This window comes from Apostichopus japonicus, chromosome 18 (assembly GCF_037975245.1).
Source record: "Apostichopus japonicus isolate 1M-3 chromosome 18, ASM3797524v1, whole genome shotgun sequence".
In the NCBI taxonomy this organism is placed as follows: domain Eukaryota; kingdom Metazoa; phylum Echinodermata; class Holothuroidea; order Aspidochirotida; family Stichopodidae; genus Apostichopus; species Apostichopus japonicus.
The window spans coordinates 4,171,095-4,192,084 of NC_092578.1; the positions used below are offsets into that span (position 1 = coordinate 4,171,095).

Sequence of the window (20,990 nt, forward strand, 5' to 3'; positions counted from 1 at the left end):
AACGAAAACACTCACGTGGTTTAACTCAGAGATTATATTCTGAACAATTGGAGAGATACATACATACTTGTCTGGTCCATCAACGGATTTCAAAGACCCATGGTGCATAAAATTTACATTTTATCCGTAAGTTTTTTTTCCTGTAAATTAAATTATGTGACTTTCGTTCTCTGGTCATGCGTACTGTATTTGTCATCAGTGTCGAAGGATCGGTGTCGATATATTTGGTGTTGAATGATCGGTGTCGGAATGATCGGTGTTGAACGATCATAAAGTGCAGCAGCTAACACAGGGAGGATTGTTGCAATAATAGGATCAGAGATAGTTATGGGCACTTTCCTCTTTGTCAATTTTTTTTTTCTCATTTTTTTCTGTTTTTTTTTTTCGAGGATTGCCTTCTCTGTATTATTGAAAGAAGTCATCTTGTTTGTAAAACAGAGATGATTATTTCATCATATCAGAAATATTAAAATATGGTCTTTCACTGGGTTTAATACTTCTAAACTTCTCTGTCAAGATATATACCGTTTTGCTTAACTGTTTTGTATTTGACTGATACTGATTATGGTTTCTTCTTTTCTTCTGCTTTCTTTGTGTGTGTAGACTTAAACAGTCTTGTCCAGTTTAAAACTTTGTCGTGTTTTATTTTTTTGTCTCGAGCAGGTCGTGAGCAGAAATGATATCATTTTGTCCTGCCTAAAGGGGTAAAGAAAATGTGGGTAAAGCCGTTCATTGTTTCTTCGTACTTCCTGTTTCTTCTCTCCTATTTTGACTATTTCTTTTGCATTTATCAGTGTTTATCTTTCAAAAGAAATGCTTAATTTTAAGTAACACACATGTGTTGTGACCCTTCATTTTTATCCAGAAATCAATGCTTTTGTTAAAATGTCGAGTCAATCCTAAAAAGACAAAAAACACACGAAAGAAAACAGACGACATAATGCGAAAAATAATGGTCGACTTATTATAGAAACAAACGTAATCAGCCAATGAATGATATAGAGGAGAAGAGCATTCTGCAATTTTAATTATTGTGGAAGGACAAAATTCTGGCAAAGGTGTATTAATTATTATAATTGTAAACAAAAGACTGGTACACTTCATCTTCTTGTTTTCCATGCATTTCATAGATCGATCGATAACAATATATCTTAGTCGTTGCTATGGAGATGTGATCTATGTGGGGTTTATTTTGTAAGGCAGTTCTGAACACAAGTTTTTTTTTCATGGATTCAACTGGAAAGTATTTCAAAGAAATACAAAGGTCCCCCACCCCCCCCCCCCTGCACCCCCATGGTGGGGGAGGGAGTCATCTGTGAACGTTTGAGCAACTCACTCAGAATCTGGGAAATTTATAGGTAAAGTAGTATTTTATGGACAAATGTAACTTACATGCTGGTGTTCTTGTATTACCTTTTTGTCCATTCTCAGTATACTGTTTTAGTTAAATCAATTATTTAAGAGAGATCAAAAAGATCTTTGGGCCTGTATTTCTCAAACTTCTACATGATGTACTTAAGAAGACTATTAAGAGGCCTTATTTTTTTTTGGCAATTCTAATAATAAAAACCTACATTGATAACGAATGTGACGTTGTTGGATACGTTTGGGTGGAAAAAGTCCAGAATGTACTTAAAGACAATTCAAAAGGCATAATTGCAGTTCTAAAAGTTTAGTTCTAAATTAAATTAATGTGTCATTGTTAAGTACAAGTTGGTGGAATATAGCATTTGGACATGTATATGGTAGATATCCTAAAAGTTATTTAATCTCAATATCATCATATAAATCAGCATTGTAAACATTCTGAGTAAACCCACAACAGAAAACTGACTGGGGAAATTATGAAATTATAATTATTAAATTCTGCAGGATTTTTGGCTAAAAGAATTCACAATGGAAAAAAAAAAAGGTGTTACTAATTGATAAACAGTGTCATTTCTACCATACAGTGTCAGTATGGGGGAGAATTTACATGAAGAAAGGTGTAATTTGAACCTTGTTCTTTCAGTAAAAGTCAAATTGAAGAAAAAGAGGGCTATGGTTAGCATTGACCCTTTCTTTAATATAGCCAGTAGTCTAGTAAAGTATATTTCATATTTTAATATTGATGGCATTAAATTATTAAATATAGAACCATTGAGATCTAACACCAATGTCCTCAAGCTAGTGACAGCAAAAGGATTGTCTTTATTGTATTACTTTTGTTGTTGTTCTCGATGGTGTCCTTGTGACTATTTTGATTTATATTGTGTTTTATACCCGTTGTTAGGCACTTCACATTATTTTGTTGGTGGGGGGGGGGGGAGCAGGGGGAACTAAGGTCAATTTCAGAATTTATGATTTATGCTATTGTCAAGAAAGGGATAAGAGCCATAGTAAAGGGTTATTTCCCATAAAGGATAAAAGGTACTAAATTGTAAACTACACTGATTAATGTTGCTTCCGCTCCACCGTCAAATATCGATATCATATTTTTCTGCTGAATGCATCCTTAAAGCAGCTGGACGCATTTTGTGGTTTTTCCTTCACGTCCCTCCATGTCAGTACCTGTGGAGGCCGTAAAGCCGGGGGTAATATGCATATATGAATCGGGACAGACATGACCATGATCGAACTGTTCCGTCTAGTCGTATACTGATTTCATCTCTTTGAGGAAGAGACAAGATTCTTCATATCGTCTGCGCTAAACCATATCGTAGACAATGTGCAGTGAGCAAGATTTCCGTGGCCCACATACCCTTATAAATGCCGTCTACTAAACCTTATAGCAAAGGAAATAATGGAATATTCTTGTTTCGGTGGGAAGGGGGGGCGTGGAAGGGGGTGGGGATGTATATAGAGACTTCCTCTGATAGGATATTTAAAAATAACAGATTTAGTGATATATGTCCATTTCTGTCACAGCAATAGGTACATCCTTTAAGGTGTTGCAGTAAGTGGCTTGGGTACAGTTTTACTGTGGCCCATCAGATCATTTTCTTACCCACCCCCTGTACTAACCACTGTACTAGTTGTTGGAGTAATTCTGTTGGGAATTTCATATAAAAATTACATATCTGTGGTGGTGAAATGCAACAGGCTGCATTAAAAGAGGTGGTAAATTTGTTAATTTTTTGTGATATTTTTTTAAAACTAAATAATAATAAGAAGGAATTGTAGGATTTCTTCCATTTATCACCATTTTAAGGATAAAAGCAATTTTTGCCTTAATGGTATCAAATATATCTATTATATTTTCCAAATTTTTTGTACAGACTAAAAAATAATCTTATTGATTCCAATTATGTATGAAAAAAAAAATATTCGTATGTATGCTTTTGTTTATATGAAAATTATGTTTATACCATAAGGGGGTTTGTGGGAAAAGTTAAAAAAGTAAATCGATGTATATAAATTAGGTAGTCGACCCTTTTTTTTTTTCAATTTGATCGATAAAATGTTATCTATGAAGGGTTTGTTTATAGTGAATAGGAATGGCTTGATTTTGGCCTATGTTTGAGGCAATTCCCATGCTTTTTTCCTTCCATAAACATATAAGTAAAAGCTAATAGAACAAAATAATTTGTCCAGTGTCGTTTTTGCTTCTTCTTGTTCTTGCTTCATTTCTGAGAAGGGTATTTTGTCCCCCCCCCCCCCTCGTTGAAATTTGGTAACAGATCATACCCAGTTGTCAAGCTCAGGTTAACTGTCATTGTCACGAATATTACCTGGCAGTGGCATACCCAGAATAGATTGCACCTGGGGATGATCCTTCCTTTGTCACCCCACCATGCATGGGATGCTGTCCTGTGAGAGGGGAGGTGGTGCCTCCTCCCCATAGAAGTGGTCTTCTCCCCTTCGAATTTTTTGTTTAAGGTAGCTTAGATGCAAAATTGGTGCTATCTTTGGCAAAACTTTGAATTGACGAGCTGCCCCCCTTTCATTTTTTGGGGGCTGTGGCATGGCACCCCCCACCCCTCTGACTGGTACCAGGGAGACCGGCCCCTCTTAGTACGCCGCTGTTACCTGGTTAATCCATATAGTAGAGATGCTTATAATGCCTAGCAGAAGTCATGAACTAACAAAGTCAAGATAATCTCCAAATGAAAATCAAATCAAAAGTTTCACAATTTCATGTATAAGACTGGACAGCATGAGCAAGTCTAGAAATTGACTTCTGTGGATATTGCCTGAATTTTCAATGTGTTGGCTTTATGCACTATACTGGTGCTGTGTCCTAGTGGATAAAGGTGGTGGTATTTGAAGCAAATGTGGCTTAGCAATCAGGAGGTTCCAGGTTGGATGCCCTACTGGGTCATAGTGAGGTGGGTTTATCATCTAAGAGTAATCTACTGTTTTCCCATCTGAAAAGATAGTAAATTTGTTGAATTGGAAGCCACCCGATGTGTAAGTTGTAATCCATAACTTATGATAGGCCTTTGCGGGTTTCTCCCACATTTGTGGTGGCTTAAGCGTGGTTGAAATAACTGCTGATTCTTATTATTTTTACTAAATTACAAAGACAACGGGCATCATAGTGATCCCTTGCAATTCCTTTTAGTGTGAGAATATTTTCCATATTCATCCATTACAAGAAAATTGAACAGAACTAGGCTTGATAATCTGGTGGGGTACAGGAATGTGGGTGGGTAAGGCCTGAAGATAAACACTTCCTTTGAGATATTTGTAAACCCACACATTGCTGATATAATAAACTTACATGAGTATGATGCGACACTGGTCATATCTCCCCACCCCACCCCCCCCCAAAACATTCTTATGATCCCGTTTTAGAACCATACAAACTTTCTGAGAGTGTTTTGTGACAGTGACTTATATTGACCTGAAAATGATAGATTCAAAGACTTGCTGGGTTGTTAATTCCTTGCTGGAGGTGAATGGAATCTGTGCCATGTATGTGTGCATGAATGTATGTATGTGACACCTGCTTGTAACACAGTAACTTAAAAAGTTAAGGGTGTATTACGTTCATACTTAAAAAAGTATGTCCTTGTTGACTCCATACTAAATATGTAGATCCAACTTGATGAGTGCATGACTCCTATTTAAATTAGCAGAGATCAAAGGTCACATGAGGTCAACAGGTGTCAATGTCTGTAATCCTTATAAACATGCAATACTACAAAATTAATGGTACTCAATTAATCTGTGAGTTCTCCGATGCTATAATTTTCTTTTGGTGGACATAGTTTGGTCAATTTCAGTTCAGTTTAGCAAAGGGGCTTCAACAATATAACATCCAGGAAATGAAATCTACTTCAAAGAGTTGAGTTGGGTGGTTTAAACACACACAAGTGGTCCTTATCAGTTTTCACACTCTTGAGCTTCAATGGTTCAATAGGTTATCTCAAGTGGTCTCACAATTGGCCTCATTCTCAGTGATTTATACTAGATGACTTTGGCAAAGTTGTAAAAATATTTCATAGTGTATAAACAATGTCATGTAACTCATTCATTAATAACAATTATGAATGGATGGTTGGTTGGGAGGCAGAGCTGATTTGCTAGCTCAAAATTGTTAAAAGAAATATCCTTTGCTCAAACATCTGTGTCTATATCACACCTGGATAAACTGTTTTTTTTTCAGGATACTGAAACACTTTGGAATAAACCTTCTAACCTGTAAAATCCTTTAATACCAGTGAATTAATTATTGGTTGATGCCCAGCCACGAGTGCCATATAAGAGCCGGATATCTCTGATATTATCTGGTTCTCACTTAATTCTTGGGCAAATTTAGCTCACTTGTGAAACTGGGAATCTCTAGCCAACTGGTTTTTTGTATTTTTTTTTTTAAGTCTCCTTACATTGTTAGGTTCAAATATTAGAAATGAGCATTATTTCTAAACTGTTACTGTGGCACAGTGGTTAGTGCTAGTACCTGAAGAGCAAGACAAAACTCCTCATCTAGGGTTCAAACCCCAGTGAAGGCACTTTGCTTTTACTGTGCTTATATACCTCTTTCCTCCCATTATGAACCTTAAATATTAGAAACAAGCTTTATTTTTCAACAGTTACAGTGGCGCAGTGGTTAGTGCTCTGTACCTGAAGAGCAAGACAAACTCCTTGTCTTGGGTTCAATTCCCACAGGATGCATGTCTATGGTTCAAGTCCAGCCAGAGCCTTTTAATTTTCTGTTCTTCAGAGGAGGTGGAAGTATAAAAGAAAGAAACCAAGTTTTTTCATTGGGAACCGAAATGGTGTAATCGGTAGTTCCGTATACGATTAGATGATTCTGATCAGCTCGGTTCAAGTCCAGGGTGAGTGCGGGTGATTGCTGGAAAAGGAGCACCCCTCCCTCATGACAAGGTTCCCACGTGGCCAAGGGAATTCGCTGGCACCCCTCCCCCTGACAAGGTTCCCAAGCAGCCAAGGGAATTCGCCGGCACCCCTCCCCCTGACAAGGTTCCTTCTCCCTGACAAGGATCAGTGGAGAAAATGTTTTATAAGAACACTAAGTCCAAACAACTGGATCTTTAAATATTTGAAAAGCAGGCTACAGCTTTCTCCCACCTTATGGTCTAGTGGGAGAGAAACAGATTTGGCTGCAAAAGGTCCCTGGTTCAATCCCAACCACTGCTTTTTGTTTAGCAGCTTGTAAAAAAACTCATCAATAATATTGTTTTAAATTCAATACATGTATAAAAAAAATACATGACCTACTTTATTATAGAACCACAAAAATATTGCATTTATTTATAACAAACCATTCCATAGCAGGTGAATTCAGTACTTCTAACCATTCCTTAGAAGCAGAGAGTTGTTAGAGAGAGGATTACAGTACATTGGCTTCTAATATATATATTTAAGTTTAATGGATACTTTGAACATGAGTTGGATCTTTCTCATGCCAAATCTGTTCATTGACAGCCTGATCAAGACCACTGTCCTGTCCCGAAACAAAATGATCCAATCAAAATAATCTAATAACAGACAACAGCATAGTACAGAGTTATAGAATGAATTTTTTTTGAGCAAACTACCGCATAATAACTTCCAAGTCATTCCTTCCCTCCACCTACCACACCCCTCCTTCAGCTCCCCCCCCCCCTCCTATGCATTACAAAAGATGTTCATATGATGGGCTTCTCAGTAGGATTTACTTCAATGCATGGATATTATTTACTCATATTTGAGTCGATGATTCAACAATTGTTGCAATTTTATCATGATGATTGTCGATAATACATCAATGTAGACATTGGGTATTTAAAAGCCACTTCCATGTACGATTCTAGACATGTTGTATCAGTTTGCTGATCAGAAACCTTTAAAATGCAAATAATTAACTGTTTGAAGGAAATATATATATCAAAAGACAGTTGTCAAAAATGGACATTGTACAAATTACTGGAATATTTTCTCCTTCTAGCAACTCCCTGGTCAGTATAATGCAGTGAAAAAAAAAGCAGCAACCTTTGGGCTATTTAAAAAAAATATAAATAAAAAAAATGTTCAGATACTAAAACATTGCATTTACATACATACGTCCCTATTATGATTAACATTATAATGTATTCTGACAAAAAACCAAGTCTGTGGTGAAAAATATAAATATATACAGATATTTAAGCTTCATAGCTTTATATCAAAACCTTTTCTTCATATTTTGAAGAGTACATTGATAATACTATGTTATATCATACATATGTAGCATTTGGGATTTAATTATAACAAATAATGTCTTTCTGTGATCACTGGTTTTTTCCTAATGGAAAGTATCAAAATTAAATAAGGACAAACTTTCTACCTTGGCAATGGAATGAGGTATGAAAAGTTTTATTGCCTCTATATCACATGTTTTTGTAAGCCACAAACCCTCCCCCCCCTTTTTTTAAACCGTTTTCAAGCAGATATTTTTTTATTTTTTGAGTTATTTTATTTGATACTAAAACCTCATTTACAATACAATTTATTAAACCATGAGTAATCAAATTTCACTTTCAAAGTGAAGAAAAAGTCAAAACTTAACGCTGGTGCCTAAGGTCCCCAGTTCGAGTCACTCCAAGATTAATGTATGTCGTCCAGTTACAGAGTTGTTGACAATTCATAATCATGGACGTTAAATATGAATCTAGGAGACTGACTTCAGTCAGCTTGCGGCTTTGATAAGCCAATGATGGCTTCTTCGCAAGTACCTACAAATAAAAGTGTCTAAAATACATACATACATACATACATAAAACTTGGAAATTTTAACAAAAACATGAAAAAGCGTCTGGGCGACAAACTTTCCACGACTGAACAAAGTATTAGTTTTTGAAGGCTTTGAATGTCGTGATTTATAAAGTACTACGGTTCATTCTGTACAGACTTGTTATCCACCTTTGCACACGCATAGCGATTTGACCACACCATGTAGCATTTTTAGTATGCAATACTGGACAGATTGTTCTGCTCATCAATGCATCTTCCAGCATATGTCAGGTGTTTTCCGTACCCTATATCAAATTTAAACTAAAAAAATACTTGTAGGCATCATAGAGAGCAGGGATGTGCTCACACTAGGCGGCACCGGGCGGCTGCGCCCAGCAGTTCTGAATGCCGCCAAGCACAAACAATATTTTAAACATTTCTGCCCAGCACTTGTTTGATGATAATTTAACAAATTTAACTATAACCAAAATTTGGGAGAATACATGGCACAGAATAGGAAATAAAGCACCACCTAAGCATACTTCATGTGCAAAATTTATCCAGTGGGGAGGGGGTACCCCACCCATGAGATCCCTCTCCCAGGGTGTGGATCACACTACCACACAATCTGCCCGGCACTCTAATATTCCTGAGCACATCCATGCGAGAGAAAAGAAATTTGAAGTCTTGTTTATATTGGAATTTAACACTTTTTTATGCATAGGACTTTATTTGGACTAGCAAACCATGAAGTTCATCTGCTTGGTCTTTCAGTTTCAGGATATCCTTCTGCTTCCTGACACAGCAGTTGCAGTCGCAACTTTCAGAACGGTCGCAACGAAATTGATAGTTATGGTCGACCCGAGGTGAATACATCGTCGGCATGTCCGAATCCACGGTCTTCTCTTGTCCTGGAGGAATGTCTCCGGCGAATCGTCCACAAACGGGTTCTTTAGGAGTCTTATGTTTGGAAGACGTCTTGTTTTTATGTCCCAAGTGCTTGGTCGGATACGGGTTCTCATCTGTCGGTTCGCCATCTTTGAAGTGGCGGGAACAGACTCGAGCAAAGTTTGGCGGTTGCCAGACCAATCCGGCTGGTGTCTTTCTATCGATGGCCTCAATCCATACCTGCCTCGCTTCGGGATCGCGTCGTTGAGTCGGAAACGGATGGAGGGCAAACGGAGGTTTACAGTAACACCGGCCAAAAGACATGTTATGGAGCTTGCAAGTTTTCTCTCTCCATTTATCCAAATGTACTGTGCTTTTGGAGCACCCTTTCACAGCACAAATTCTTCCCATGCCTCCACCTGAAATATACAATAAGAAATACAGCAAAATGGAAATACAGCAAAACCATTCTTAAACATAATCTCCCCCACCCCCCCTTCCCCCTTCACACACACACAAGTTACAACAACATATGTTGTCAATTTTCAATACCCCAATCATCTAACCAGCCGTATCATTGCTCGTAGCGGTAGATTGAGGTCGCTGACTTCACATCGTTGTTCCACTTAGTTGCGCTGTTGGAGCTAGTTAGTGTAAGTTTTTGTTTAGACTGCATATAACTGATTGTATATTATCAATGTTTTTATGTATTTTGTATCATTCTTTGTATTTTGTATTCATTTATTGTATTTCTCACCGCAGAAATGTAATGTCCTTCTGGGATTCAATAAAGTTAACTTACTTAATACCCGACTAATGCTAACTTATCTTAGCTAATTTTCTTCCTGTGGAGGTGTGTTTTGCAGAGTATCACAACTGTTTCAATATCAGATCAAGACTATGCTCCACATGATACATGTATGACAAGGATTCTTCAAGGTATTAAGCCCCAAAGTTTAGCATGCTAAAAATTGATTTAGGTTTTCGATATAATTTACCTAGAAGCTCTGATCCTCACAAATTATTCAAAAATATTGGAGATTATTACGATAGGCAACTTAATACCTCAGTGTGGATGACATTGACAACTTTGAGTGGCAGTAAAATGGTTTTTCCGGAATTTGAACATGTGTGACCATTATCGGACTCTCTAGAAAATTTTGGGGGAACACTGCTGATCTTTGAAAGGTATTAACGTTCTAACAACTTTCCTTTTCCTACTTTCCATAATTTTTGTTCTTATTGTAAGGCTTATTTTAGGTAGTTCGGGAACGGTAAGCCCGGCCTTACACTGATACCGTAGAACCGAGCGTGAAACGTGAAATAATCAGGAAAAGCGGGTACTGCATAATATATGTCTTCTTTTATTGATTCAGGATAAAACTGTAACTTGTAACTTTAGATAATTAAAATGTAAAGAGCCCGAAGTCTACAGACGTAAATATAAATAACGGAGCCTACTTGTCTACGTCCGTAGACTTCGGATGATAAACTTCAACTCCTCGATAAATCTTTAAGAAACACTTAAACCCCTGATTCCAAAATAACAAATTAAGACGCGTTGCACAGGGCACACGCTCTGCCCTTGAACCCGATTGGTGTAAACTTTTAACTCACCCCTTACCAAACTCTTGATTGGTTGAGTGCCAACCTGATATGCAGATGAGCATATGCAAATGGGCACTCAACCAATTTGAACCAGTTTGGCTGTCTTCCAACCCCGAATCATTTAAAACAAAAGATACGCTTCTAATAGTGCGTGATTTATATCCCGCCACACCACAGCGCAAACCACCAATGCGCGAGCCATGGGTGACGTCATAATGACAATAACTAGAATACGCTTCACAATAACTAGAATACGCTTCACATTATATTAGAGACCTATTTTTTTTAATGCATTAAGGCCTATGCACTTGCTTAATTGTGTATGGTCCTGATTAATATTTGTGTTGAAAAACATTTTACAACTTTGTTGTCGTTTTTTGTCCTTTTGGCTAAGACCATGTGTAGTATCTGTTCCCTTTCAAGGGGAATTGGTGATGCACACACGGCGATGATCACACAGTCAGTCCCAATGCAATGGGACTGGGGTTGAGAGCGGATCAGTCGTTCGGTTTTCGTGCTCAGGTTCTTTCCTGGGCGTCTTTTTCTTAAAAAATACTTTGTCTGAAGTTTGAATTCACTAATTATTTGCGAATGCTCCGAAATTTGGCAAAAAATTGAATCAACATGATTGTTAAATCAAAGTGGCTATTCTTACGACTGCTCGTAAGAATAATTTCCGATTACGCATGCCCAGTTGCTATTTCTATGACAGGATACTATTTTTTTACGACCAGGAGTAACAATAATTTCTGGTTAGGGTTAGTGTTAGGATTGGGGTTTAGGGTTAAAGTTAGGGTTACCCCTACTACATGCGCAGTTGCTTTATTTACTTTACTGCGCTTGACTTTGCCTTTGTTGTAAGAATAGTTTATAAATAATTGTTACGACTAGTCGTAAGAATAGCCACGGCCTTGTTAGATTTATTTACTACACAATGGTACCAAAAATTAGTGTAGAGTGGGATTGGTTTGTTTGCATCTTAGTTTAGCCCCATGGAATGCATGAACCTTTGAAAAAAAACAATACCAAAGCAGTCGCCAAGATGCAAACCACTCCATTATTTACAACCCTATGTCTGACTGAGATAACAGTTTTTTTACTTATTTACTTTAAGAACCTATGGGCCGTCCCAAACTCCGCAGACGTAGGCCTGACAGTTGTAGCCTTAGGCCTAAGCTACCTTGTTTTTTTTTTTTCATATAGTATGTAGTACTAGGCCTACGTTCTAGCCTTATCATCTAACTTACCAAAAGTAGCAACTTGTCATCAACACTGGTCATGCTACAACTTCTTGACAATTGCTACTGAACACCGACGAACGATATAGTCGGCATTAACATGTAACTCAGATTAGTGGTATGGATAACATGCAAAACAACTTATTCTCCGAAATATTGTGCAGAAAATATATAGGCCTATCGTTGTTTTTTGTCATCGCGTGTGCAATGTACGTGTTTATATCACTTGACATGACCTGACACCGGAACGGAGGCACGCACTTGCGCAGATGCGTTAATATAATAGACCGCAAACTCTTTACATGCTGGGTTTATTATACAGACATTTATGAAACTATTAGGTTGAAAGAACCGAATGTTTCCTTCGCTTTTTAAGCAGCTCTTGTTGAACATTTCGGTATATAGCCGTTACCTTTCTCCGATTTCCTCCGATTGTGCTCTCTTTCCTTACCAAAATAATAATAATAATCATAAGAACACAGACACATAGAATTAAGTTACAGCGTGAACCAAGGTAGCTAGTAGGCACAGAGTTACAGGGTGGAACTTTTCTATACCGTGACCATAGATAAACTACACAATTTGACAGTTAATGTTTTTTTTCTTACACCGTTTTGCAAACCTTATGTGGGGTGCGATATGCTGCATTAAAATTTCATAACCGCTGATACCAGTCTATTAAAGTTTATTACAGTATTTCAATGGAAATTGAAATATATTCAGTTACGACATAAAACAACCTCTCCTAGAGGCCTAGCAGGGATTATGAAGGGGATTACAAGCTTAAAAATACAATTTTCAAGCTTGAAAATGAACAACTTGATCAAGTATATCTGAGAATGGAGAGGGATTTGGGAGGGGTTCCTTTGCATTCCTAGCTAATAAAATTGCCAATCCCAGACAGAAATGTATTTTTCTGACTTGTTTTTAAATATCTATTACGCCCCCTCCCACCTTCCTCAACCCAAACACTGAAATGATAAAGTGACTTCATGTCATCTCAGTCCAATCCCACTGTGGTCTCCAATCATAGCCACCGTAGTAGTGAATACAAATAAAATAAATCATGGAAATAATATTTAAAAAAAACAAATGCAAATACAATATTTAAGTGTTCTCTATATTTACAAGTAAATGTTCCCAACTCCTTGTGGTACGTACAAGGGTGGGCCAATAAAAGAAGAAAAAAAGACATAAATATACACATCCACAACAAAGAATCTGAGAAATGTCAAACTATGATATATATTGTAGCATTAAGTTAAAACCAATCATCGACACTGTGTACCATACTGACCTCCCTACAAGGTACATCATACTCAATATGATGGCTTGAGTCAAAGAGCATTAGCAATGACAATGCTAAAACTCTAAAATTCTAAAAATTGATTGACTACTTTAATGGTTAGATGTTTGCGGAAAAATTTTGAGTTTGATAAATTTTGTTTCTCATAAAATATTGAATATATACTACATTACACTACATTTATATCACATTTTGCCCACATTAGGTATCTCAATATATTTTGATGTGACTCTTCAAGATAATTTATTCCCAGATGCTGTAGTATACAACTCTTGCCCACAGCAAATCATCTTGACTTTTCTTCCATCATATATGTTGCCAATGTGTCTGTTTCACGCTATTTCATCGAAGGCTTTGTTCAATTTCACAGCTCTTTGCCAATGTAAGCTTGCTAGTATGCATAGCTGTAATATCTGCATCACAGTATGCACAATATAGAATGTTGAACAGTATTTGTTAAAAAGCCTTTTGTTAAAATTGATGCCAGCACTGTTGTTCTGTTTCTACAGTTCCTAGAAATGATCGATTCATCTCGAGTCATAAATGCACATGTTTCTTTCTTCTTACATTAAATTATTTCTATGTCAGTTGTATACTTGCTCTTGTAGAATACTGTTCAATGAAATATCTGCCTAATTCAATTCTCAAGTTTCTCATATTTTGTGTATTGACCGATATTCATATACAGTATGTTTAATACACACCATACAATGTGTAGTTCTCATGCAAATTTATCCAGTAGACCGCTAGCCCAATGAATTGATCAGCTTTTTGTCTACGATATATCTGTAAATTCACAGATACATCGGGACAGTTTAATATTAACTGCATTAATTATTTCTTGCGTCTGCATCACTTGAGGAAGTAATTGTCAAAGGTTACGGAAGCAATTCTCCAGATGAGAAACTATAAATTATTCATCTGGGTGTGACCTCTGACCTTGCTGATGTCATTTCTTGCCTTGACTGAGATCTGATTTCCTCGATAGCAGCCATTTTGCCGTCATGGCTCGAGAGGTACTGAAGGGTTCTGTTCTTTGATTTGGAAATCAGATCGGCAGAAAGGCGGAGCACATCTGATGAAGAGAGGGAATTACTTTGCATTAAAATTCAAAACATGTTGGAATCTTGCCAAAATACCGGTTAATTGTGACATTCCGGCATGCAACGGAATTAACATCATAGATTCGGTACCCGATATTCCTCAAAGAAGTGGCTTGATAATGTTACGATATATTTAAAATTAAATTATGAAAGACACAAACCCAACCATCATTATTGGTCTATGTGATAGAGATAACTGTCATTATGATCAACTTCCCCCAAAAATGCTAAGAAAAATCATATTCCATTTGGGAAATATATCAAATTTAATGTTCCATCAAACACAAAGTTGAAGGACTTGATCAAGTCTAAACATGACATCACTTGAGCCTGATATGTGCTTCAATGTGTAATGCTCTTCTTAATTTATTACAATGCTTATTTTCCTTAGTAGAGATTGGGTTTTGCAAATGCCCTATTCCAAAAATATTGAAGCCAGATGCGGAGCGTCCACACAGTCGGGAGGGGGGGGGATGCCCCCATGACTGACTCAAATGGACTGCTGGCGCCCTTTTCAGCTTTTTACCACTTTTTACTTATTCGCGATTATTTACTTTTTTATTGCGCTCTCATCTTCCGATTGACATTTGTCACATTATCTGCAAATTAGCAAGGCCTGGAAAGGGTCATTTCAAGCGATCTAGGGAGTATCTTCTCTCAAAAATTTTCCGTACGCTCCGCGCCAACCTGTGGTGGCGCTCCGCTTAGATAGTGTCAAAAGCTCCCCTACAGACCATTCTCGCCCCCCCCGACCAATACCCCTAGCTCCGCCACTGATTGAAGCTCTTTAACAAGACCTAATGAAGACGTTGGTTTCAGTGTCAAGGTAACATATACATTCTACCTTGAAAAATATGACTAGTTTCAGATTCTAGCGGTGCTATGACATCACAGATTTACACACTAGCAGCTCCAAGGATATCACTTGTAAACTTGTAAAACTAGGATAACTCCCATATGTAGTTAGACGTAGTTAGACGTATCTTAGCTGTTTGCGGTAGTTGCTAACTTAGGAGGTTAAGTTGGAATTGTCTCTCATTGTCTCTCATCGTTTTTTCACTTATCCGATGAAGCAGGAGAGGAGCGCGCGGTCCTTTCAATGACCGTGGCGTTCGAATTTCTAGTGCCAAACGCCGAATGTCGGCCCTTCCCTCCTTGAGGGCTCCTCTGGAAAGCAGTGCTTCTGCACTGAGCAGGACTACCTTCATTAAAGATGACAAAATAAAAATAAATAAATCAAATAAAAAATTATAAAACCATCTCACCATCAAGGCTCTTGTGATAGCTCTCACTATCTGTCTCATCACCTAAACCTTCATCATCGTCACTATCTTCATCGCTCTCTGATACGATCTCATGTCCTGCCTCTCTTCTCTCTTTATCAGTTACCATCTCACCATCCAACTGCTTGAGATGGGGCAGAGATTTAATAACTTCCAGTCTGTACAGGGATAGATGATGATAAACAAATGTTCCAGACAAAAGTAGTTAAATTAATTTCATGTGATTCTCTGATATACTCCAACCAGGGATATAACTTTTTGCTACTGAATGTTTATGTTAGAAATATCATTTTTATAAAAAAAAAATTAACCATCAAATTTGGGTAAAAAAACTCATAAATTACAAATTTCACCTTATTTGTTTGTTATTTATTTAATTTTCCATTTTTGAAAGATCATATATATACATATATATATGTATATATTTATGTGTGTGTTTAACTTGTGGATTAGATTCCAAGTTAACAACTTGCACACTGCATCACACAATATATATCAACAAAAGGTTGTAATGACCCCTTTCATTATAAAAGCAAAGCTGACTTGCAATTGTTGCTATTGTTGATAGATCTTTAAAGTTTTACAATATTGCATCATCTACCAGGTTGGTTTACATGACAGACCAATTTGAAACTTCACTGACAACACAAGCAGGTAGTCTTGTGGAAAAGTTAGACCCAGCACAGAGTGGAATTACTTCTAGATCTGTTTCATAATGCAAGAATTTTGTTGTTTCTTCTAAAAGTGAAGCACACTCAAACTATAAATACATTAAATACATTTGCGTCTGTTTGTCAAAGCATGAATGAATCTCACGTCTTTTATTAATTTGTAATGCAAAAGCATACATTAAAAAGAAAAAAAGAAAATTAATTCCAATGACATAAATATCATATTACCTGTAGCCATTCTTTGCAAAGCAGGGGTTCCCTGTCAAATTCAGTATCATCAAAGACTTTGGAAACTGTTCTGAAAAATTGTAGAGTTAGATCATACTTGTAGCTTTATCAGAAAGCTGAGATATATTTGAAAGGGAATGGTAAAGTGATAACTTGTTATAAACTACTCCTCCTCTTTCATTGACAGATAAAGAAAGAACAAACATCTTCCATGTGGGGCGGGGGGAGGGGAGGGGTGGATACATAATCTGGCTGACGTCCACTTTGAGGAGTGCTCTGTATGGGAATGTGATGGGAGACCGATCACCGATCCCCTTTGAGAAATTGTCATTTTGAAAAAGAGGCATAGATGGAAAATCGTTATGGTGATATAAATTTCCATCATTTTAAGTACATTTTGCCAGATTATGAAACTTTGCATGAATGTGCACATGTTTGCCGTCCCTGGTTAGTCCCTGAATTTTTTTTTTATTTGGGGGGGGGGAGAACTTTGCCCACCCCTGTTGCAGCCCCTCCTCCCTCTGGCTACACCACTGCATGAAGGTAGTTTAACACCCATCCATTACACAAAAGTTAAGTATTAACTTTGGCAATTTGACCATTGAATACTGTACAGTTGGACTAGACGTTTCTCGTTTTGACTAAAAACGCCCCAATAAATTGTACTGAGCTTAAAAAAGTAATTTACCTGGATCCAGATTTTCGATTAAATTATCTGCTAGATCCAAGAACTGCAATTTATCCAACAGTTCAATGTTCTCCACCACTTTTATCTTGTTTCCAGACAGCACCAAGAAACGAATCTCCATCAAACTCTCAAGGTTTTCTATTTTTTCTATAAAATTCTAAAGAAAGAAAAAAAAAACATTACAAAATTATTTGAATCCTACGTATGAAATTATCCACCAAGGGAATGAGGAAGGAACATGGAACAAAGAGGATTAAGCAGACAGCCCACTGCCTGACTTAACAAGACCCAACTCAACTGGACCTATTGTTTTCGAAAGTCTTGAAGGTCCATGGTCTTACAACTGACGTTGCACACCGAACGACTGATGTGTGCACGCAACGATTGTTAAGAACTGGCAGTTTTACTTGTGAAATCTCACACACTGCCACTGCAAGTCTTTCAGTTTCCAGAGTGAAGCAGACGCAATATTCAAAGTGATAAAATCTCGCTCTTGTCGGAGCCTTAAAGGGTGTGAAGACTCGCGCAAAAAGAAACGTCTAATGCCGGTAATCTGACCTAGTTTCGAATGAGGTGGAACAGAAGGGTTAAACACCACCATCAATCCCAGAAAATACACACACAGCTTGCTACCGTCGGTAATTAGACACTAGTGTACAGTCAGTACATACAGCTGCGTTCAATACCCACAGCACAGTGTATAAACGATACAGCGATGGACAGCTTAGGTCCAGCTAAAGATAACAAGGTATCACGTTTTATTACTGTCTGCATTTTGTAGCCACACGAACAAAACGTCACTTGCAAGCAACAGAAAGTTAACTTTTTCAGATGGCCGCACGCGGCTTGGGGTGAGTCTTCAATGCCTTTAAGCACATGTTACGTACATATCACGACTATCCACAAATATCAACGTAAAGATAATCAAGTTGAGTCATGATCAGTCTGACAGTGTCAGGGGGACTTTAGTTCAGTTAAGAAACCAGCTATTTCCAATTTTCAATATCCCAGCTACATTGATCAGATACATATTATAATCTCTGTGCTAACAAATTCAGGTTTTATCACCATAATGTCACATTATCAAGGACTACATTTATCTTTCACCTTTGCAGAAGGATCACAACCAAACCTTGTCAATTGAAAACTAAATCCCTCCCCCTCCCCCGACCTCCCCAATGTCCCCCCTCACGAAAGATGCATACTAACATTTAAGGCAATCAAGGAGTAAAATTGAATAGATTTCTTACTTGTTGAAGGTAAAGGTTTGTGACCGGTCCTAGCACTTCCATATGATCAATCTCTCCAATATTCTCTCTGTCTAACCTGACATGAGTCAGCTTCAACATTTTGTGAATCCTGAGAATCAAAAAGATATATGACTTCACATAAATTTCTTCATCATCATTTCATTTTCATTCCAAGGCTAGCTGAAAACACATGTCAATTCACATTCTGTTTAATTTAAGACACTTGAGTCACAACTGCATTGAGAACAAAAATTCAAATATCTGTTCTCCAATTGTCACTATCTTGTCACTGATGGTGCTTTCACACAGCCACTTGTGGCAAACTTGGTAAACAGAAAGTTCTCTGGTTTATCTGCAATCACTCTCATATCAGAAGTGAAACTATAGGCCTAAATAGAGCATACTTTCTGTTTCTGAGGCTTAAATGACTGAATACAAATTATCTTAAACATATTTTGATTTCTAAGATGGAGGTATCATTACTTTTCTTTCACACAGATGACTTTTTTCTAGAGTTTTGGCAGAACCTCAATTTTCAGCTTCTTTCTATTATATATATAGAACAGTATGTAGTACAACAAGCTGGCAGTTAGTACAAAAGACACTCAAGATACAGGTCTGGGACACAGAAGCTATTAACTTCCAAGGACTATTGTATACAGCTTTACTGTACACAATTACCCTTGCTTTAAAAAGTACTGCATTAACATGAGACCTACTTTAATTAACAGTCACAACAGAATTACTGTACAGCATAAACTTCTGGTTTGATCCTACTCTGCCACAAAATACCTATCATAGTTGTCATCTTTGTCATGCAAATCAAAGTTGATGAATAAATATGTCATGAATATTTATGAGAAAAACACCATACTTCACTGCACAACAATGAAATAAGTATAATTAAATTAATAAGTACAAGTATAATTTCCTGAATGATATCCCTTTTTTGCAACTCAATGATTTTAAACTCTGCCCTGTATATCCAAGTCATCTCTCCACATCCTCCAACTCCTTCCCAACCCCCCCTCCCCCTCCCCACTCACTTGCTTTCCATTACAACTTACAGTTGTTCAGATCCTTCGGAAACAATTGCTGGAGGAAGATTCCTCTTTGCTATCATTGCCACAGTAATCTTGACTGGTTTTACTACAATGATATTTGAAAAAAATAATATAAAATGAAATATATTACCGTACTGAAAAGCTTGTCAAGCCTGGAAACTCAAAGAAAGTACTAAAGCCATACAAAAAGGGCTGTCAAAATGTATTCAATGTACTGGAATAAATTTAAATCTTTTTTAAACCAGATAAATGTATAGTCTATAGAATAAATGTGTAGTCTATAGTAGTCTATAGAAAATGTGTAGTCTATTGAAAACAGTTTTTTCAGTGGCATCACATGAGGCTAAGCTCATGACAAAAATATATAGGCGTTGGACCTATTTCACATTGTACTTGATTTGATTTTATTTTATTCGCACTCAGATTGTTCAAAATACAAAAAATATTACAAAGACAAAAGACAAAAAGGACGGAATTGAAAAGAACAAAAAGAGTAACAGGAGCTAAACCCATTAGACTGACAGAATGTCAGCCCATTTCCAATGGGGCCCTATAGAAAAATTGCACTTTCAATGGAAAATACTAGGAAACCAATAAATAAGACACAAAAACAAATATATTTCACAAAATACTGAAAGGTACCTCCCTCTCCCCCCCCCCCCCACCCACAAAAATGTGTATGTCACATTGTTCTGCTATTCGGACTCCCATGAATCCATTAACAGTCTTGTGATGCAAAACTTTGTTGTGCTCTTTCAAAACAAAATCGTTGCACCTTGCATTCCTTATTGGCTGAGAGGAATATGCCAGACTAGTCTCATAACCATAGCTTTCTGGTATTTGGTAACAAAGTTAGGGCTATGTAGGCCTAGGTTTAACAACACTGCAGTGTAACACTAAAGCCATTATTGTCGTATAAGAAGTAGGCCTAAGTTAATAGCTACAAGTTAGCTCGTTATGATACGAAGTTGGTTTAGGAACCGTGAATATGATATACTTCCTTGTACTAATAACATAATCACAATTTACCAAATGACATTGGCTTACTACCGACACTAAGTTAGCCTAGGACTCGGAGGCCTAATTTGTTTTAGCGAAATTACTCCCAACGTTACGACATTGCCTACCGTTGTTTACATAGGCCAATGGGATCTAAGATTTAATCGAGACTCTTTTAATAGAATTAAGCAAAACGTTATCAATTAATTTTCAAATGACCTGCTTTTGTAGTTACATGTCCTTCCTCTCCTAAATTTGCTTCCATGAGTACGTTTGGTTCACTTGCCATGTTTCTGACACTGATCAGCAACTTATGAACTGAGTATTTTGAGCGACGGTAAATAGATCTACGACGAGCGTCGTTAGAAACAGAAGGTGGCACGAGAACATTAGATGTTACTTCAATCACCATCGTGCGTGGAGGGCAGGGATCAGGGAATCAACTTATCAAATGAAAACATAGGTAGCCAGTACTTCGTGTGATTGATGCACACTGAATTGCCATTTGGGGTCACTGCCACTACA

General features: G+C 37.2%; 1 protein-coding gene across 2 annotated transcripts; it reads right to left on the reverse strand.

The window, feature by feature from the left end:
- Positions 1-766: 766 nt before the first annotated feature.
- On the reverse strand, positions 767-20,850 carry LOC139958353 (leucine-rich repeat-containing protein 46-like). Of its 2 annotated transcripts, XM_071955361.1 has the most exons (8): positions 20,685-20,850; positions 19,470-19,551; positions 18,403-18,511; positions 17,153-17,309; positions 16,465-16,534; positions 15,548-15,723; positions 11,883-14,254; positions 767-9,446 (listed from the first exon to the last, which is right to left on the reverse strand). In XM_071955361.1, the coding sequence occupies exons 1-7, from the start codon at positions 20,752-20,754 to the stop codon at positions 14,097-14,099; spliced, it is 822 nt and encodes a 273-aa protein (XP_071811462.1). In that variant the 5' UTR covers positions 20,755-20,850; the 3' UTR covers positions 767-9,446; positions 11,883-14,096. The 2 variants fall into 2 exon arrangements, with proteins under 2 accessions (XP_071811462.1, XP_071811463.1); XM_071955362.1 differs by lacking the exons at positions 19,470-19,551; positions 20,685-20,850 and adding an exon at positions 18,886-19,063.
- Between the last annotated feature and the right edge of the window lie 140 nt (positions 20,851-20,990).